Source organism: Bos taurus, chromosome 11 (assembly GCF_002263795.3).
Source record: "Bos taurus isolate L1 Dominette 01449 registration number 42190680 breed Hereford chromosome 11, ARS-UCD2.0, whole genome shotgun sequence".
Lineage (NCBI taxonomy): Eukaryota > Metazoa > Chordata > Mammalia > Artiodactyla > Bovidae > Bos > Bos taurus.
The window spans coordinates 44155807-44177237 of NC_037338.1; the positions used below are offsets into that span (position 1 = coordinate 44155807).

The 21431-nt window shown below is 38.0% G+C and overlaps 1 protein-coding gene across 1 annotated transcript in view; it reads left to right on the forward strand.

Annotated features, from left to right (window-relative positions):
• EVA1A (eva-1 homolog A, regulator of programmed cell death) overlaps positions 1-20997 on the forward strand; it is an 85001-nt gene extending 64004 nt beyond the window's left edge. The window contains exon 3 of the mRNA NM_001435268.1: positions 19729-20997. Coding sequence (NP_001422197.1) covers positions 19729-20099 — 371 coding nt within the window. The 3' untranslated portion in view covers positions 20100-20997. The remainder of the gene's footprint in view (positions 1-19728) is intronic.
• The last annotated feature ends 434 nt before the right edge of the window (positions 20998-21431 follow it).

A 21431-nucleotide genomic window follows, 5' to 3' on the forward strand; every position in this document is an offset into this window, starting at 1 on the left:
TAGGTTGATGGTAAGTAGGATGCAGCATCATAAACGTTCAGGTTCCAACTAGTCTGGGTCTACATACTTGTGGTCAGCAATACTATCATTAACTGATAATTTCTCCCACTTGGAAGGGGGTTTCAGTATCTGAAAAACAGCTCAAAGATATTGTGTGTATCTGTTGATGGGGAACCAGAACTGTGCCCCAAGGCTGAATAACTTGTTTCTCTTGAATGTTTCTCCCCAGTCTTGCATTCTCTCCCTTCCCTAATTAACAACTGCTAGAATCTACCCGTTGGAACTCAGTAAAGGTCATGGAGGCTGAATGAAGGCTATTTTCTGTAATCAAAGAAATGGGGGACATAGAAAGGCTTTGTGCCCAGGAGACCCACATGACCCTGCTCAGTATCAAAAGGAAGTTCTAGTTCCAGGAGCCTCCTTACCTGGGTACCCACACATCAAAGGAATCCCAGTTCTGCCCTTTCTTCTAGGCTATTCTGGGGAGAAAGGACACTGGAACTGGAAAAGAGATCTTTGAAACTATGGTATCATGTTTTCACAAGCAATTGAATGATGGTCTCCTCAAGTCTACAGTCAAGTCAAAACACCCCAAAATGAAGTGGGGTATGACAGGGAGGGTCTGCAGTTTCCAAGGTCTCAGATGACACTTGCAAATAAGCTGTTGTAAGAAAATACCTCTGGTGAGAATAAACAGGTTATTGGACTTTGAAACTGTTCTCAGCACAGGAAGTACCTGGCAGATTTCCATTTTGGCCAGCATAACCCTGAATTGTGATCATTGAACGTGGTAACTCATTGAATGCCCTGGTTTACCATGTGTCTTATGATCTTATGGTGAAAGGGTACGTGGCCCTGTTTTTCTTCCTCCTTCAAACTTTTTCTTTCCCACTCCATATTCTGGAATTAAATATTGCTTAGGATACAGGAAAATAATTTTTCTTTTAAGTATGGGCTGGGATAAAAAGAGAATGCAAGGAAATGGAAAGTAGAGTAGCTAAAATAAAATGCATTAGAACTAGTAAGTAGATTTGGTGGCTAAAAATTAATTCCAAGCATGATCTAGAAGACTGCCTGACTATAAAGGAAATGAATTAAAACATTTAAAATATTAAAGTGTTGACTTAAAAAATATTCACAACCTATTAATAAAAATTGAGAGTAATATTTTATTCAGTGGAAATTTGGGGGGTTGCAAGCCTGGAAGACAGCATTTCAAGTGACCCTGAGAGAACTGCTCCCAGGAAGCAAGGGAGGAGCCAAGTTATATAGAAGTTTTGCAACAAGGGGCAGGTAGTCTTAACATCAGAAGGTGATTGTTAATTAAAGAAAACCAGATACTCCAAGTTAAAGAATTTAGTGCTTTATGGCAGGAAATATTTCATTTCTCAAAGGTGAATATAGCATCCCCTAACCTCTCCTAGTTTCTCCCAGCTTATCAATTGCCTCATTCATATGATCCATCATTTTAGCAACACCCTTGCTAATACACATAATTCCCTTATTCCTGTGTCTCGTTTCTGACTAAACCAACAGAGAAAATTCCAACTCTTAAGTGAATCCTTTCTCCCCTTTCTTTCTCTGCACTCAAGAAACCACTCTTAAAACTTTGAAGATTGAAACAATTAGAAATTCATGGAATCCAGCCTTTGCTGAGCCTAATATTGCATCATTCTTTCTATTTGCTTTTGGATACATCTTGTTCCCATTCACATTCTTCCCATTCTTCACCATTTCAAACCTTGACCATTCCAGGAATTTAAAATATCTGTTTATCAAAATGTACCCTTAGTTGGCAAATGCAACTAAGAATAAAATGTTGCATTAATGAAGAGAGGTTAAAGTTAATATGTAAAGAACTCTTACAAATCAATAAATGTTTTAAAAGAAAAGGGGCAAAGGATAAGAATCAGCAGTTTGCCAAAGAAAAAATACAAATTGCTGAAAAACATAAGCAGCTCAGGTTTTAGAAATTAAATGCAAAATGAAAGCAACAGGTTGACATTTTTATTTTATAAAATTGTCAAATATTTGAGTGATTATGTTTATAATTTCAGTTTTGGAGAAAGTGTAGGGAGATGAGTGTTTGTACATAAGCTAATGAGGTTACGAATTGCCACAGCCTCTCCAGAAAATGATTTGGGAACACCTGTCAAAAGCCTTAAAACAATATTTATCCAGCAATTCCACAAGTAGGAATTTATCCTAGTGAAATAATTACGGTTATGGGCCAAAATTTTACTGTGAAGACAGTTTGTCTCAGAACTATTTATAACAGTAAAAAAAAATCATAAAAGTAGGCGAATATTAATTTAAATAGAAAGATGTTTATGATGTGCTACTAAGTGAACAAAGTCTGTTACCACACAGCATATGCAGTATAATCCTGTTAAGTGTATATATTCATACGTATATGAATTGTATACATATGTATTTTTTTTACTACAAACTGTATCTGGATGCTGGGATTGTATGAATATGTCTGTGTATTTTTAATTCTCTTTTGCTTAGCTGTATTATTAAGTATTCTATACTTCATTGATATTACTTTTGCAGTAAGTAATGTTATTTTATTGGAATTTAAAAATTTGACATATATATATATATATATATATATATATATACACCACTGCTTTACTCTTTTTCTGACTTCTCTATCTAAGTATCTAAATGTCATGAACATTACCACTTAGATGTGCCATAAGCATTTCAAATTCAACTTGGCCTGGAATGGAATATTATCCTCTTTAACTATATGTATATAATATATATAAAGTCTTCTTCAGATCCTTTTCCATTATGGCTTATCACCAGATATTGAGAATAGTTTCCTGTGCTATACAGTGGGACCTCGTTGTTTACCTATTTTATATATAGTAGTATTAGTATGTATATGTTAATTCCAAACTTCTATTTTATCCTTCTCTTGCCTCTCCCCTTTGGTAACTGTGTTTGTTTTTTAAAGTATCTATTTTTATTTCCTTATTTGGTTGTGCCAGGCCTTAGTTGTGGTGCGTGGGCTCTTCAATTTTTATTGTACCGTGTGAGATCTGTAGTTGTAGCATGTGAAATCTAATCCCCCGACCAGGGATCAAACCTGGGCCCCCTGCATTGGGAACGTGGAGTCTTAGCCACTGGAACACCAGGGAGGTCCCTCCAAGTTTGTTTTCTGTGTCTGTGAGTCTATTTATGTTTTGTAATTAAGTTCATTATTTATCATTTTTTAGATTCCACATATAAGTGATATAATGATACTTATCTTTCTCTAATTTGCCTCACTTGGTGTGATAATCTCTAGATCCATCTATGTTGCTGTAAATGGCATCATTTCATTTTTTTTTTTTATGGCTAAGTAACAGTCCATTGTGGTGTGTGTGTGTATACACACCATATTTTTATCCATTCACCTGTTGGACATTTAGGTTGCTTTCATGTCTTGGCTATTGTAAATAGTGCTGCTTTGAACATTGAGGTGCATGTGTCTTTTCAAATTAGAGTTTTCTCCAGGTATATACCCAAGAGTGGGATTGCAGGATCATATGGTAACTCTATTTTTAGTGTTTTAAAGAACCTCTATACTGTTCCCATAGTGGCTGCACCAGATAACATTCTCATCAACAGTGTTAAGACAGTTCCTTTTTCTCCACACCCTCTCCAGCATTAATTATTTGCAGGCTTTTTAATGATGGCCATTCTGACTGGTTTTGATTAGAGTTTTGATTTGCCTTTCTCTAATAATTAGTACTGTGGAGCACTTTTCATGTATTTGTTGGCCATCTGTAGGTCTTCTTTGGAAAAATGTTTATTTAGGTCTTCTGCCCATTTTTTATTTTTTTAATATTAAGCTTTATGAGCTGTTTGTATATTTTGGAAATTAATCTCTTGTCAGTAACATCATTTACAAATTAAATATGCTCCTTATATTTTGTGTTCCATCTAGGACATCACCTACACCAGAAGTATGAGTTTTAGCCTTTGATGTATCTTCTTCACTGCCCATATCCAATTATTTACAATTTCATTTATAAGATCCATTTCACCTTTCAATGTCCCTGAAATGCATCCTTTCTACTTTATTCCCACTATCACTGAGTTGACTTAAGCTCATTCATGTTTTTGCCTGATTTGCCATAATGGTATTTTCCATGGTCTACCAACCTCTATTGCCTGTGTTTTGTAGTGAAATGTAAAATGTAGATATGATGATGAAAGTCTTTTTAATTTTTAGAATCTAGGAAATAATCCAAACACTTTTGTATGCTTTAACAGTTAGGATTGTTTTCAGCTACAAAAATAGAAACCTTCAATTTGGTAGCCTAAATGCATAGGAGTTATCAAACCCACTCCTATGGGAAAAGTCTGGAGGTAGGTGATTGCTAGCATTAGCTCACAAATGTAGGGGCCAGCTTCTCTGACTCTCATGGTTTTTCTTTTATGCTTATCATCTCATGGCTGCATAATTGCTGCTGTTGCTTTTACCTTTGAAGTAAGGATTGAAAGAATGAAAAAGGAAGGAAGTTCCAGTAGACCACCTCTCATCTTTCATTGGCTAGACCTGTGTTGCGTAGTGATTTCTAGCTGCAAGGGAGGCTGGAAAAGTGAGAATTCTAGCTTTTTCAACTTCCAGACCAGTGGTTCATAATCAGGGGTGATTTTGCCCTATAAGGGGATTTCTGACAATGTCTGGAGATATTTTTGATTGTAATAACAGGTAAGAGGGACTGTTACTGGCATCTAGTGGGTAGAGAAACATACTGCAATGCATAAGACAACCCCAATGACAAAGAAATAACCATCTCAAGATGTCAGTCATGCTGGGATTTAGAAAACATGCTAGGAGAGAGACAAGAAAGGGAGAAGGGATTTAGGGATAGTTTGAGGTACTCCAATCTGCAGTTTTTTATATGGCTTACCAGGGCTTTTAATGCTTACCTTGACATCTCCATACTTTTATTTAGTTATAGTCCTCCCTGACCAAGACCTCGCTTGGGTTATTCTGAACCATCTGCCTGCCCTTTGCTCATCTCTTTGCTTTTGCACAGTCATTTCCTTTTCCAAGAATTCTTTCATTCAGTCTTGGATTGGCTAACTCCTTCCTAGTCTTTAGAACTCACTCAGCCATCTTCTCCCCTCACTCCCCATTCTGACCTAGGTGCCCATCCACCTAAGGATCATCCATGTGTTCTCCCTACACATTTACTTTCCTCTATCTCAGCACTTGAATTGGAGCAGTAAAAGCTTCTTGTTTTAACTACTTGAAAGCAACCCTTTGAGATCATAATACAGTAAATTAAAATAAAGATATAATCTCATCAATAATAATCTTATTAATAATTAATACTAATAACTTCTAAGAGCATTGTTTAAAAAATTAAACTGAGTGGTTGCTCTTTTTTAATTCAGTGTTTTTAATTGATAATACATTCTCCAGCCTCACTGTTCCATTTTTAGATTTTTTTTTTCCTTAAAAATCTTAGAATCTCACTACTTCTTAGTGAGATTCTGGTCACTCTGTTAACTTCCTTGCCTCCAGCATACATTCAATACATCATATCTTCTTTCTTATGTTTTTCTGTTTTCTCCTTATCACCAAAATAGGTGGTTAGAACATACCACCTATTTTATTTATCTTGTTTATTACCTATCTCCTTACTAGCTTACTAGAATGTAAGTTCCCAGGAGCACAGAGATTTGTGTTTCTTTTATTGACTGCCATATCCTTAGCACAAGAATAGGGCCTGGTACCTATTAGGTATTCAACAAGTTAGTGAATGAATATTGTTCAATGATCAAATAATATAAAAGGGCATATAGTAAGAGGTCTTACTCCAGAGCTGCCCCTCCTTCCAGTCCCAAAGTTTGATGTATTACCAGTCTTCTCTGCACCTTTCCAGTGTTCATTGTGCAGATGTAAGAAACTCTGAGCTCAACAGTCTCATCCTCCCCACTTTTATAGACAGTTAGCATATCCTATGTACTGTATTGTACTTAACTTTTTTTCACTGAACATATATTATAAAAGTATTTAATATCAGTATATAGAGAGCGTCCTCATTCTTTCAGATAACTACATACTGTTTTCATTATATAGATGAATCGGTTTAACCAGTCCTCCAGTGGGAATGATTTGAATCTTTTTGAATGGGATAAATAACCTGCAATAAATAACCATGGCATACATACATGATCAAGTGGATTTGTAGAATAAATTCTCAAAAGTAGAATTGCTTGACCAAGTATAAATAAATTACTGCTTAAGATAAGTATTACCAAATTGCCATTTAAAAAGTTTCACAAATTTACTGTTCATAAGATGTGTGAGAAGACCCTGTTATAGTATTTTCAAGCTGTTGGATTTTTGACAGTCTGCTACATTAAAAATAGTATCTAAATGTCATTTAATTTTTTTTATCCAGGTCACAGGTCAGTAAACTTTTCTTTAAAAAACCAGGTAGTAAATATTTTTAGGTTTGTAGGCCATATGCAGTCTCTATTCTAACTCTCAAGTCTGTTGTAGCATGCCAGCAGACATAGACAAAACGTCAACGAATGGGCATAGCTATGAGCAAGTAACAAAACAGCTAGCTAGCCAGATTTGGCTTGTGAACCATAGTGTGCCAACCCCTGCTTTCAGTGAGCATCTTTTCACATGTTTTAAAGAACTATTTGTATTTACTTTTCTGTGAGCTATTAATATTTTTTGTTCATTTCCTTCATTGATTGTCTTTTTCTTAATGCTTTTTCTAGGTACTCTTTATATATTAGCTCTTCATCTCTGTTACATATTTCAAAGAATGTCCCCAGTTTAGCATTTGTCATTTAACTTTGCTTATGGTAATTTTTTCAATGAATAAGTTTTGGGGAATTATTTTTCTCCATGTAATATTTAACCAGAATTTGAATCACTTGTGCCTATGAGATTGGCCTGAGGGAGATGATCTCAGCAATGAGGGAGTGTAGCCCACCATTGCTCAATTGATAGTCACAAATTTGGGGATTTAAGAAAGTATTGTAATTTCTATTTTCTAGTATTCCCCTTTATATGGAAATCTGGTGAGGGCTAACAACCTTTATGTCTCTAAGTCAAAGGCATTGTAGACTCACAATAAATTTTTGTGAAATAAAGTGACCATTCACTGACAAAAAATTAAAAAAATTTTTCAACAGTTGGAATATATCTTCTTGGAGAGTTTGGTGAAAGTGGTAATTTCATACATAGCTGTTGGCAAAACAAATTAATGTACCATTTTTGAACATTCACTTAGCAATGTATTTTAAGAGGTATAAAATTATATACCCTTTTGACATGAAGATTTCTATTCTGAGAATCCATTATAAAAGCTGTAAGTGAAACAAGCAAAAAAAAGAGTAGTGTTAAGCACAAAAATTCTCCTTCCATCATTTTTACCATAAAAAGAAATTGGCAACAACCTAAATATTCAAAGGTAGGAAACTGTTTTTGTAATGTGTGGTGAATTCACTGGGTAGAATACTATGTAGCCATTATTAGGTATGATTGACTAGAAGACTATGGAGCAATACAGAGACATTTACATTATATAAACTGTATATCCTTGGAGAGAAGGGTGAGTAGGTGGAGCACAGGATTTTTAGGATAGTAAAAATGCTCTGTAGGATGGATACATGTCATTATATGTTTTTTGAAACTGATAGTTCACCACCAAGAGCAAGCCCTGGTATAACCACTGGCCTTTGGGTTATTATGTGTCTATGTAGTGTCATGTAATAAACATAGTAATTGTACCAAATGTAGCAAATGTACCACTCTGCTGGGACATGTTGATAATGGGGGAAGCTATTGCATGTGTAAGGTTGGGAGGTATATGGGATATCTCTGTACCTTCCTCTTAATTTTCCTCTGAGTGTAAAACTACTCTAAAAAAAATCATTGTAAAAGCAACCAAAAAGTATATCCAGAGTAAAATATATAAGTTGTATATAAACTGACAATAACCAAGTAAATATATATAGGAGAAAGAAGGGAGAAAATTCACTTCACTGTATTTCATAGTGTGTAGTTATATTCAGGTTGTGAGATTATGATGATTTGATGGATTTTTTTTCTGTTGCCATCACTTCATGGCAAATAGAAGGAGAAAAGTGGAAGCAGTGACAATTTTATCTTCTTGGGCTCCGAAATCACTGTGGATGGTGCCACAGCCATGAAATTAAAAGACTTGCTCCTTGGAAGAAAACTATGACAAACCTAGACAGTGTATTAAAAAACAGAGACATCATTTTGCTGACAAAGTCTGTATAGTCAAAGCTATGGTTTTTCCACTAGTTATGTACGGATATGAGAGTTAGACCATAAAGAAGATTGAGTGCTGAACTGTGGTGGAGAAGACTCTTGAGAGGAGATCAAACCATTCAATCCTAAAGGAAATTAACCCTGAATATTCATTGGAAAGACTGATGCTGAAACTGAAGCTCCAATTCTTTGGGCACCTGATGTGAAGAGCTGTCTCATAGGAAAAGACTCGGATGCTGGGAAAGATTGAGGGCAAAAGGAGAAGTGGGTGGCAGAGGATGACATGGTTATAGATTATCACTGACTCAATGGACATGATTTGAGCAAACTCCGGGAGATAGTGGAGGACAGAGGTTCCTGGTGTACTGCAGTCCATGGGGTTGCAAAGAGTTAGAGACTTAGCAACTGAACAGTACTCTTTTAATATTTCAGCCTCCTCCTCTCTTCTTTCCTTTCTTTCTTTTCTCCCTCCCTCCCTCCCTTCCATCCTTCCCTTCCTTCTACCTTCCTTTCATTCCTTCCTTCCTTTATTTCTTTAATTGAGATATAATTTGACATATAATATTGTATAGATTTAAGGTTTATAAGTGTATAAAGTTATACATTTCTGTGTTGCTGCATGATCACTCTTGTAGCATTAGCTAACACCTATTTCATGTCATATAATTATTATCTTTCTTTTTTGTGATGAGAACAATTAAGATCGTGTCTCTTAGAAATTTTGAAGTCTATAATAAATATTGTTGTGTATAATGACTATGCCTTACATTAGGTCTCCAGAACTAATTTATCTACTAGTAGCTAATGGGTACATTTGAACATATACATAGTTCTCCCACCCCTCAGCCCCTGGTAACCAGCATTCTACTCTGCTTTTATGAGTTCAACTTTTTAAGATTCCACGTGTTACTGATATCATACATTATTTGTCTTTCTCTGTCTGATTTATTTAATTTAGCATAATGCCTTTGAAGTCCATCCATGTTATAAATGGCAGAATCTCCTGTTTTTAATGGCTGAATAATATTGTAATACATTTCACATTTTTTTAATCTATTCGTCTGTTGATAGGTTGTTTCCGTATCTTGGTTGTTGTAAATAATGCTGCCATAAACATGGGACTGCAGGTATCTCTGTAAGATGATGATTTCATCTCCTTTTCTTTCCTTGATTATCTCAATAGATACAGAAAAAGCATTTTACAAAATTCAATTTTCCTTAATGATAAACCCTAAACAAGTTGAGTATATAAGGAACATATCTCAGTATGGGCTTCCTGGGTGGCTCTAGTGTTAAAAGAACCTGCCTGCCAATGCAGGCGATGCCTGAGACAAGGGTTTGATCCCTGGGTCAGGAAGATCACCTGGAGGAGGTCATGGCAACCCTTTCCAGTATTCTTGCCTGAAGAATCCCATGGACAGAGGAACCTGGCAGAGTACAGTCCATAGGTTCACAAAAAGTCGGACATGACTGAAGCGACTTAGCACACATGCATGCATCTCAGTATAATAAAGCCAATATATGACAGGCCCAAAGCTAACATACTAATTGGTGAAAGACTGAAAGCTTTTTGTTCACATATTAAATGTCCACCATTTTACTCCCCTCTTTACATTTTGATGTCACGGTTTACCTCTTTTTAATATTGTGTATTCTTGAACAGACTCATTGGAAAGGACTGTGATGCTGGGAGGGATTGAGGGCAAGAGGAGAAGGGGACGACAGAGGATGAGATGGCTGGATGGCATCACTGACTCGATGGACGTGAGTCTCAGTGAACTCCGGGAGTTGGTGATGGACAGGGAGGCCTGGCGTGCTGCGATTCATGGGGTCGCAAGGAGTCGGACACGACTGAGTGACTGATCTGATCTGATCTGATCTGATTCTTTAAAAGATTATAGTGTTACAGTTATTAATACTCTTTAATCTTTAAACTGTAGTTAAGTGGTTAACACACCATGCTATTACAGAATTAGTTTTCAAAAATCTGAAACTGCATTTACAGTACATTTACCTTTACCAGTGTGTTTTATACTTTAATATATTTTCATGTCACCAATGGCTTCCCTCGTGGCTCAGATGGTAAAGAATCCGCCTGCCATGTGGGAGATCTGGGTTTGATGCCTGGGTTGGGAAGATCCCGTGGAAGAGGGCATGGCAACCCACTCCAGTATTCTTGCCTGGAGAATCCTCATGGACAGAGGAGCCTGGCAGGCTATAGTACACGGGGTCACTAAGAGTCAGACACAACTGAGTGACTAAGCATAGCACAGCACATCACCAATTAGCATATTTTCTCCTTGATATCTGAAGGATAACTTTGCCAGATAAAATATTCTTGGCTGGCTTTCTTTCTTTCAAAAATTTGAATATATCATTCTATGCTCTCCTGACCTATATAGCATTTCTGCCAATGAATCTTCTGATAGCCTAATGAGGGTTCGTTTGCAAGTTTACTATCTTTTTTCCTCTAGCTTTTTAAGGATTCTCTCTTTTTCTTTGATTTTTGACAATTTCATGATAATGAGTTCTCGGTAATCTTTTGCATTGAGATAGTAGGATGACTTATTAATTTCGTAAACTTGGATTATCTATGTCTCTCCTTAGGTTTGTGAAGTACTTAGCTAGTGTTTCTTTAAGTAAACTTAATGCCCCTCATTTCTCCTTTTGGAACTCCAATTATGCTAAATATTTGTACATTTGATTGAATCCCATAGATTACACACACTTTTCTTCCCACTTTTTCATTCTTTTTTCTCTGTTCGCCTCTGATTGGGTTATTTCAAAATCACTATCTTCCTGGTTGCTAGTCTTTGATCTACCCTGCTGCAGATTCTCTCTATTGCATTTTTATTTTAATCATCAAATTCTCCAGTTCTGGAATTTCTGTTTGGTTCTTTTTTATGGTTTTTAACTTTTTGCTGAATTTCTCATTTTGTGCATGCATTTTCCCCTTGGTTTCATTGAATTGTCTTCTGTGTTTCTTGTAGTCTATAGTTTCCTCAAAACAGCTATGTTTAATTCCTTATTGGATCAATTATAATTTTGTTTCTGCTTTTGAGCTCAGTTATCGATGGATTATCTTTTGGTGATGTGTTTTCTTGATTCTTCCTTTCTTGTATCAGACACTTCCTCAAATCTTCGCTAGTTGCCTTCAGATAGGGTATATACTGTTTGTTAATCCTGTTCTCTCTGGGGTTCTCTGTGACCTCGTATTTATACACCTGCTTTGCACTTCTTGCTCCCTCATGTGGCAGAATTCATAAGCTTTTATGTCTTCTGTGGTTTTTACAACTCACATGGCTAGCTGCTAGAAACCTCTCTTGTTTTTCCAGAAAGTAGAGCTATAGCTCAAGTTTGGTTTTCTCTTTTGCCAACAGATCCTGGTCTGTTTTTGTCATAGCACTCCTTTTACTGTACTTGCTCCTGCTACCAGTCTCTGCCCACAGAAGCCACCCTAGAGTGAGGGGAGGTATGGTTTTAGTTCTTGGGACATTGAGGGTGACCACCCGCTAGTGGGGAGATCCTTGGCTGAGCCTCCCAGGGGCTCTTAAGTGGACTTCCTGCTGAAGCTCTGAGCACAGACAGTAGGACCCATGACCTTTTGATGTTCTTATTTAGCCTTTCCTGATCTCTCCCCTGCCTCCCAGTAATGGAGGTCCCTGCTTCCAGTACTCTTACTGTTTCTGGAGAAAAGTGGATTTCTTGTGTGCAGCATCTAGTACAGCTGGGGTAGCCGTGCACTCACTACATCTCCTTTTCACCTGTGGAGAAGTCATCATGAGATAGTTCAGTCTCTTATTGTGTCAGCTTGGGGGAGGGGCAGAGCTGATCAAGTTCCTTTTTCCCTCTCTGCTACATTCAGAGTCGTGTGTGTGTGTGTGTTCCCTCCAGTGGTGTGCTCTGATCACCTCCATAGGGCTGGACTTTTACAAATTCTCCCTCATCTGCGAGTATTTGCCTAAGTCAGAAATCTCCAGGTTTTCCCCAGATATGGCTGGGAGTTGTTGGGGCAGGTTTGCTCACTCTGCTGATTCTGCAAACCAAACCAAGGATTTATCTGTTACCAGATGAACAGGTAGGCGAGATTTCTCCCCGGTCCTTTGGTTTATGTTGATAGATCACTCTGTGCCCACAGAGGTGCTCTTGTTTGTGTTTGTTTAAAAAGAAGGGACAAAAAGTAGACTCACACTACCATGATGTTGACGTCACTCCTTTTTCATTATATTACACTGTTTGTTGGCTACACTTACGTTGACTCTTCATGTCTTCTATTTTCTTCTCTATTCTTTTCTTCATAAAAATACCTATAATTTGAATCTATTTTATATATGTCACTGTCATTTCAGTGGGGATTTCAGAGAGAAGGAGGGATCATAAACACATGGGTTCAATATGCTGTGTTCAAACTGAGAGAACCATTTTTAGGTAAAATTTGAAATGTATAAAACCTCAGAATGCCTAAGCCCTTTGATGCAAAGTTCTGTTTCTAAACTAATTAACCTGTAGAAATAATTCTACATGTACATAAAGAGATGTGTACAAGGACACAAAGATATGACTCTAGCATTGATTGTAACAATGAAAAACTGAAAACAGTTTATATGCTATCAACAAGCAAAAGGTTAAATAAACTTTGATGTCTATACTACAGAAAAATATGCAACAGTCAAAAAGAATGCTATTGGCATATGTTGAAACCTTTCTAATAAATATTTTTAAGTTTAAAAAGCAAATATAAATAATATATAATCCCACTTATATTCTTTAAAAACACACAAATACAGGGTTTTGAGCACATCATACAGGGATCATCACTGGACCCACCAATTATATTGCTCATCAGCAGAATGTTTATTTTTCTCTCTCACCAAGGAAGAGCTTAAATTACTTCCCCACAAATTAACCTGATGAAGTCATTCAAAAATGCCCACACTGGCTTTCAATCTATGATTGTATAAGTTATCTATTGTTGCATAGTAAATTACAGATCTTCCTTAACTTACCCACTGCAAGTTGAAAATATTATAAGTCAAGATGCATTTACCTTAAAAAAATTATTTTATATTGGACTATATTTACAATGTTGTGTTAGTTCCAGGTGTACAGCAAAGTGATTCAGCTGAAAATATACATATATCTGTTCTTTTTGAAATTCCTTTCCCATTTAGGTTATTATAGAATATTGACCAGATTTCCCTATGCTATACAGTTGGTCCTTGTTGGTTATCTATTTAAAATATAGTATTTTGTGTATCTCAGTCCCACGGTCTGAGTTTATCCCTCTCCTCTACCTTTCCCCTTTGGTAACCATAAGTTTTTTCCAATTCAGTGAGTCAGTTTCTGTTTGGTAAATTTTTAGGTAGGAAGTTAGGCATGAGCAACTGAGGGGGGCCCAGCTGAAAAAGATTCAAGCTGATATCTAAACCCCACCCCAGTTGCTTTACAGACAAGCAAGAGATAAGAGAATTCAGAACCACTTAACCAGTTTTACAAATGTTAAAAGAACTTCTCTAGGCAGGAAACACAGAGAAGGAAAAGATCTACCTATAGAAAATAAACCCAAAGCAATTAAGAAAATAGGAATAGGATAATACATATTAATAATTACCTTAAAAGTAAATGGATTAAATGCACCAACCAAAAGACATAGACTTGCTGAGGTGGATACAGAAACAAGAACCATATATATGTCATCCAGAAGAGCCCACCTCAGACCTAGGGACATCTACAGACTGAAAATAAGGGGGTGGGAGAAGGTATTCCATGCAAATGGAATTCATAAGAAAGCTGAAGTAGCAATACCATATCACACAAAATAGACTTTAAGACAAAGACTATTGTAAGAGACAAAGAAGGACACTACGTAATGATCAAGGGTCTAATCCAAGAAGATATAACAATTATATATGCACCCAACATAGAAGTGCCTCAATATGTAAGGCAAATACTAATAAACATAAAGGGAGAAATTGACAGTAACACAATAATAGTGTGGGACTTGAGTACCCTATTTTCATCAATGGACAGATCATCTGGACAGAAAATTAATAAGGAAACACAGACCTTAAATGACACTTTAAGGAGGTTGGACTTTATTGATGTTTATAGAGCATTCTACCCAAAAGCAGAAGACTACTCAGGTGCACACAGAACATTGTCCATGATTGACTACGTGCTGTGCTGCGAGGCAAGCCATCGTAAATTTAAGATAATCAAAGTTATATCAAGCATCTTTTCTGATCCCAACACTATGTGATTAGAAATAAATTATGACTGGTGCAGTGGGATGACCCAGACGGATGGTATGGGGAGGGAGGAGGGAGGAGGGTTCAGGATGGGGAACACGTGTACACCTGTGGCGGATTCATGTTGATGTATGGCAAAACCAATACAATATTGTAAAGTAATTAACCTCCAATTAAAATAAATAAATTTATATTAAAAAAAAAACCTCTAAAAAACCCCAACACGTGGCAGCTAAATAATTACTACTCAATAACCATTGGATCACTGAAGAAATCAAAGAAGAAATAAAAAATACTTAAGAGACAAATGAAAACACAATGGTCCAAAACTTATGGAATTCAGCAGAAAGCAGTTCTAAATGGGAAGTTTATAGCAATACAATTTTACCTCAAGAAACGAGAAATCTTGAATAAAAACTTGTCAGTCCACGCATGCCTAAGTGAGTATGTAAAAGCCCTCTCTTGAAAATCCCTGTACCTCCTCATTCTGGCACCAGTGCCTCTCTTGGCTTGGCCCACCTCTCCCTTGAGGTGTTCTTATAAGACCTCAGATTCTTCTTAGTGTTCTTAAGAACTGAGGCCCCACAAGGGACGGTCCTCTTCAATTGTCCCTGTATCTGCTAATAAAAATAGGCTCATTTGTATCATTTTGGGAGGTTCTGTATATAAACAATATTGTATGATACTTGCCTGTCTCTGTATGACTTACTTCACTTAGTATGATAATCTCCAGGTGCATCCATGTTGTTGCAAATGACATTTCATTCTTTTTAATGACTGAATAATATTCCATTGTGTGTGTGTGTGTATCTATATGTATACCCATTCGTCTGTCAATGGAGATTAAGTTGCTTCTATGTTTTGGCTATTGTAAACAGTGCTGCAATGAACATTGGGTTGCATATATCCTTTCAAACCATGATTTTCTTCGATATATGCTCAGGAGTGGGATAGCTAGTTCATATGGTAGCTCTCGGAGAAGGCAATGGCACCCCACTCCAGTACTCTTGCCTGGAAAATCCCATGGACGGAGGAGCCTGGTAGGCTGCAGTCCATGGGGTCGTTAAGAGTCGGACATGACTGAGCAACTTCGCTTTCACTTTTCACTTTCGTGCACTGGAGAAGGAAATGGCAACCCACTCCAGTGTTCTTGCCTGGAGAATCCCAGGGACAGGGGAGCCTGGTGGCTGCCATCTATGGGGTCGCACAGAGTCGGACAGGACTGAAGTGACTTAGCATAGCATAGCATAGCATATGGTAGCTCTGTTTTTAGTTTTTAAAAGAACCTCTGTACTGTTCTCTATAGTAGCTGTCCAATTTACAGTCCCACCAACAGCATGAGAGGTTTCCCTTTTTTCCACACCCTTTCCACCAATTATTGTTTATAGACTTTACGATGGCCAGTAGTCAAAGCCACCTCTTTAGGTGGCTCAGAGGTTAAAGCATCTGCCTGCAATGTGGGAGACCTGGGTTTGATCCCTGGGTTGGGAAGATCCCCTGGAGAAGGAAATGGCAACCCACTCCAGTATTCTTGCCTAGAGAATCCCATGGATGGAGGAGTCTGGTGGGCTATAGTCCATGGGGTCGCAGAGTCAGACACGACTGAGCGACTTCACTTCACTTCAGTCAAAGCTATAATTTTTCCAGTGGTCATGTACGGATGTGAGAATTGGACCATAAAGAAGGCTGTTGTTCAGTCGCTCAGTCTTGTCTGACTGTTTACAAACACACGGACCTCACCATGATGCTAGGCTTCCCTGTCCTTCACCATCTCCTGGAACTTGCTCAGACTTATGTCCATTGAGTCATAATGGGTGCATTATGATGCAATCATAATGTCAGTGATGCCATTCAACTATGTCATCCTGTGTCGCCTCCTTCTACCCTCAATCTTTCCCAGGATCAGGGTCATTTCCAATGAGACAGCTCTTCATATCAGATGGCCAAAGTATGGGAGCTTCAGCTTCAGCTTCGCCATCAGTCCTTCCAATGAATATTCGGGGTTGATATCCTTTAGGATTGACTGGTTTGATCACCTTGCTGTCCAAGGGACTCTCAAGAGTCTTCTCCAGCACTGCAATTTAAAACCACCAATTCTTCAGACTCGGTCATCTTTATGACATACATGACTACTGTACCTATCACATCTGTACATGACTACTGGAAAACCATAGCTTTGATTATTCGGACCTTTGTCGGCAAAGTGATGTCTATTTTTTAACACGCTGTCTAGATCTGTCAGAACTTTTCTTCCAAGGAGCAAGTGTCTTAATTTCATGGATGCAATCACCATCATCAGTGATTTTGGAGCCCAAGAAAATAAAGTCTCTTACTATTTCCATTATTTCCCCATCTATTTGCCATGAAGTGATGGGACCAGATGCCATGATCTTCATTTTTTGAATGTTGAATTTTAAGCCAGCTTTTTCACTCTCTTTGTTCACCTTCATTAAAAGGCTCTTGAGTTCTTTGCTTTCTGCCATTAGTGTGGTGTCATCTGCATATCTGAGGTTATGGATATTACTCCTGGCAATCTCAATTCCAGCCTGTGATTTATCAAGCCCAGCATGTCACATGATGTAGTCTGCACATAAGTTAAATAAGTAGGGTGATACACAGCCTTGACATACTCCTTTCCCAATTTGGAACCAGTCCGTTGTTCCATGTCCGGTTCTAACTGTTGCTTCTTGATCTGCATACAGATTTCTCAGGAGGCAGGTAAGGTGGTCTGGTATTCCCATCTCTTTCAGAATTTTCCACAGTGTGTTGTGATTCACACAGCCAAAGGCTTTAGCATAGTCAGTGAAGCAAAAGTAGGTGTTTTCTGGAATTCTCTTGCTTTTTCTATGATGCAACAGATGTTGGCAATTTGATCTCTGGTTTCTCGGCCTTTTCTAAATCCAGCTTGTACATCTGGAAACTCTCAGTTCAAGTACTGTTGAAGCCTAGCAGGAAGGATTTTGAGGATTACCTTGCTAGCATGTGAAATGAACACAGTTGTGCCCTTTTTTGGGATTGGGATGAAAACTCACCTTTTCCAGTCCTGTGGTCACTGCTGAGTTTTCCAAATTTGCTGGCTTATTGAGTGCAGCACTTTCACAGCATCATCTTTTTGGATTTGAAAAAGCTCAGCTGGAATTCCATCACCTCCACTAGCTTTGTTCATAGTAATGCTTCCTAAGGTCCACTTGACTTCACAGTCCAAGATGTCTGGCTCTAGGTGAGTGACCACACCATCATGGTTGTCTATGTTATTAAGATCTTTCTTGTACAGTTCTTCTATATATTCTTGCCACTTCTTAATTTCTTCTGCTAGGTCTTTACTGTTTCTGCCCTTATTGTGCCCACCTTTGCATGAAATGTTCCCTCGGTGTCTCTAATTTTCTTGAAGAGATCTCTAGTCTTTCCCATTCTATTGTTTTCCTCTATTTTTTGTGCATTGTTTACTTAAGAAGGCTCTTATCTCTCCTTGCTATTATTTGTAACTTCTTTCAGATGGATATATCTTTCCCTTTCTTTGCTTTTCACTTCTCTTCTTTTCTCAGACAAACATTTTGCCTTCTTGCATTTCTTTTTCTTTGGGATGATTTTGGTCACTGCCTCCTGTACAATGTAATGAACTTCTGTCCATAGTTCTTCAGGCCCTCTATCAGATCCAATTCCTTTAATCTATTTGTCACTTTCACTGTATAATCATAGGGAGTTTGATTTAGGTCATACTTGGATGGCCTATTTGTTTTCCCTGCTGTCTTCAATTTAAGCCTGAGTTTAGCAATAAGGAGTTTATGATCTGAGCCACAGTCAGCTCCTGATCTTGTTTTTGCTGGCTGTATAAAGCTTCTCCATCTTCTGCTGTAAGGAATATAATCAATGTGATTTTGGTATTGACCATCTAGTGATGTTCAGAGTGTTCAGATGTGCAGAGTCATCTCTTGTGTTATTGGAAGAGGGTGTCTGCTATGACCAGTACATTCTCTTGGCAAAATTCTGTTAGACTTTGCCTGGCTTCATTTTGTATACCAAGGCCAAACTTGTCTTGGAGTAACAACTCCAGGTATCTCTTGACTTCCTACTTTTGCATTCCAATCCCTTATGATGAAAAGCACATCTTATTTTGGTGTTAGTTCTAGAAAGTCTTGTAGGTCTTCATAGACCCATCCAACTTCAGCTTCTTCAGCATCAGTGGTTGGGGCATAACTTGAATTACTATGATGTAATTCAGGGACACTCTGTATCTCAAAACAAGTGTTTATTTTCTCAGTTTCTATAAGTCAGGAATCTGGAATTTGCTTAGCTGGGTTCTCTGTTGAAGGGGTTCCACAAGATTGCTGCAAGACCAGGGCTGTGGCCACCTCAAGGATCCACCAGGACATGATTCACTTTAAAATTTTATGTTCCAGTAAAATAACATTACTTATTACAAGTGTGACATTAATAAGTATAGAATACTTAAAAAATACAGCTAAGCAAAAGAAAATTTAGAAGACATATACACATATTCATACACCTCCAAGCTCATGTACGTGGCTATTGGTGCAGTCCAGTTCTTTGAAGGTTGTTAGTCAGAGGCCACCCTTAGTTCCTAACTATGTGGGCCTCTCTGTAGTACAGCTCACAGCATGGGAACTGACTGCTTCAGAGCAAATGGGTGAGAAAGAGAGAGCATGAGTGAGTTGGAAGTCAGTCTTAGGTTACCTAATCTCAAGTCATCCATCACTTCTGTTAGAAGTAAGTCACTAGGTCCAGCCCTGGGGGGGAAGGTCTTATGTAAGAGTATGATTACTGAGAGGTAAGGATCATGTCTGAAGTTGCCTACAACTACGGTTAAAAGATAATTCAAGGAGTGTCAGGAGAAAATTCAGAAGCAAAGATTTGTGTAATATAAGCAAATGGCATCTAAGCACAATTACTTGCTTATAGTAGATGCTAAATAATATTTTTTCATTTTTTAACTTTTCATTTTCAAATAATTTCAAAGTTAAAGTTGCAAGAATAGTGAAAGAATCCCATACAGTCTTTATCCACACTATTTGTTGAAAACTGTATTTGAATACATTATGCAATTTGTCACATGAGAAGGCATTGTTTGCAGGCATCAAAGCTTTGGGGCCTGGTGAGAGGGGTCCATCCTGTGCTGAAGTCATATTTGCTCTCTGAATATATAGTTGTCATCTTTCAAATGTTCTCTTCTTCCTCCTTCTCCAACAGAAAATCCCGAGGGAGCAGCTCTGTACTTTGTCTCTGGTGTGTGTATTGGACTGGTCCTCACCCTAGCTGCCTTGGTGATGAGGATCTCTTGCCACACAGACTGCTGTCAGCATTCCCAGAAGTTTCTGAAGGACCAAGAAAGCAGCAGCAACAGCAGCGACAGTGAGGATGGCAGCTTGGATGCAGCATCTGACATCTCAGTCAGGAGACATCGGCGCTTTGAAAGGACTTTGAACAAGAATGTCTTCACCTCAGTGGAGGAGCTGGAGCGAGCCCAGCGGCTGGAGGAGCGGGAACGTATCATCAGGGAGATTTGGATGAATGGCCAGCCTGAGGTTCCCGGCACCAGGAGCCTGAACCGCTACTACTAGGGGCAGGAGCAGGAACCCACACCCCACTGTTTAGCTGCCTGGGACAGAAAGGGCCCCGCAGAGACAGTGGGCACTAAGAGTGGAATGCAGTTCTGCTAATGTTACGGTGGCAGAGACAAGCAGGACACTGTCATTTTCGAGACCGTATGACAGATCTGTCCCTTTTGGCTACATGGAGAAGTAGAAAAACCAAGTCGTTTCATCAACCTTTCTAGATCTTGGAATGGTGCTGAAAACCCTCTCCAGCAATGTGGATGGAGATTAGCGGAATGGGACTTGTGGTTTCTCTTGATTTCTGAGGATCTCAGAAGTTTCTGCAGACTTCCTTGCTATGTTTTATTTCTATAGAAAAGGAAATATTATTATAGCAAGAGGGCTAGGAAGAGCAGGGTTACCTTAACTTAGTAAATGCAACTTAAATGACTGCCATGGAGGTGATTTTGATCCAGATAGCATGATCCATGCTTATTATTTAAGGCCTATTTTCAAATCTTGTATTGTAATCGCAACTTCTTCCATTTAAACTGGCACCTCAGGGACTAAATCCTGTTTTTTATTACAGTTACCACTTCACTCATGAAAATGAATAATGTATTATAGATATGTCAGTGAACTATAAAAATGTCAATAACCTCAAAGGATGAAGGGTTTTATTTTAAATAGCTTCTAAGGAATATATTAACGTGCATTTAATGCTGTATGCATTTGAAAATGCAGCACCAGAACAAAAGCTGTTTCTCCCCGCTTTTGGAGAAAAGAAAATGTTATGACTCTAGATAATCATGACTTTAAACATTTTGTTAAAAAAATAAAAACCATGTTTGGATTTATAGTAAGAGAATGGGAATGGGAGGTGAAGAATAAAGCCAAAATTAGGTTGGAATAAAAAATATAAGTTACATAAAATCTTTTTTGTTTCATATTTTGTTTCTGTGTTTACACTTACTTTAAACAGCAGCCCTTTTATAGGTGGGTATGGTCTTTTGCCAGGTCCTTCAAATAACTGGAGAATTGTGAGAAACAGAGAAACCAGAGAATGGAGAAATGACACCCAGGGGCTTGTTATTTTATGTCTGTTTCTATTATGATTACAGTATAGTTGAGTGGTAAGTTGATATAGGACTAGAAGACTTACCAAAGGCTAGAAATAATAGGGTGGCCTCGTATGGAGAGGGGAAGTTGGTAAGGAAGGGAGGCAAGGCTGAACCACCTTTAGAAATGGGTTACGGAGAAGGATGCAGCATCCTCCAACCTGAATCACAGGAATAATGTTAGTTCTGTGTGACTGTCAGATCCTTTTTCTTGCCATGCAGTAGACTCCTTAGTCTGTCT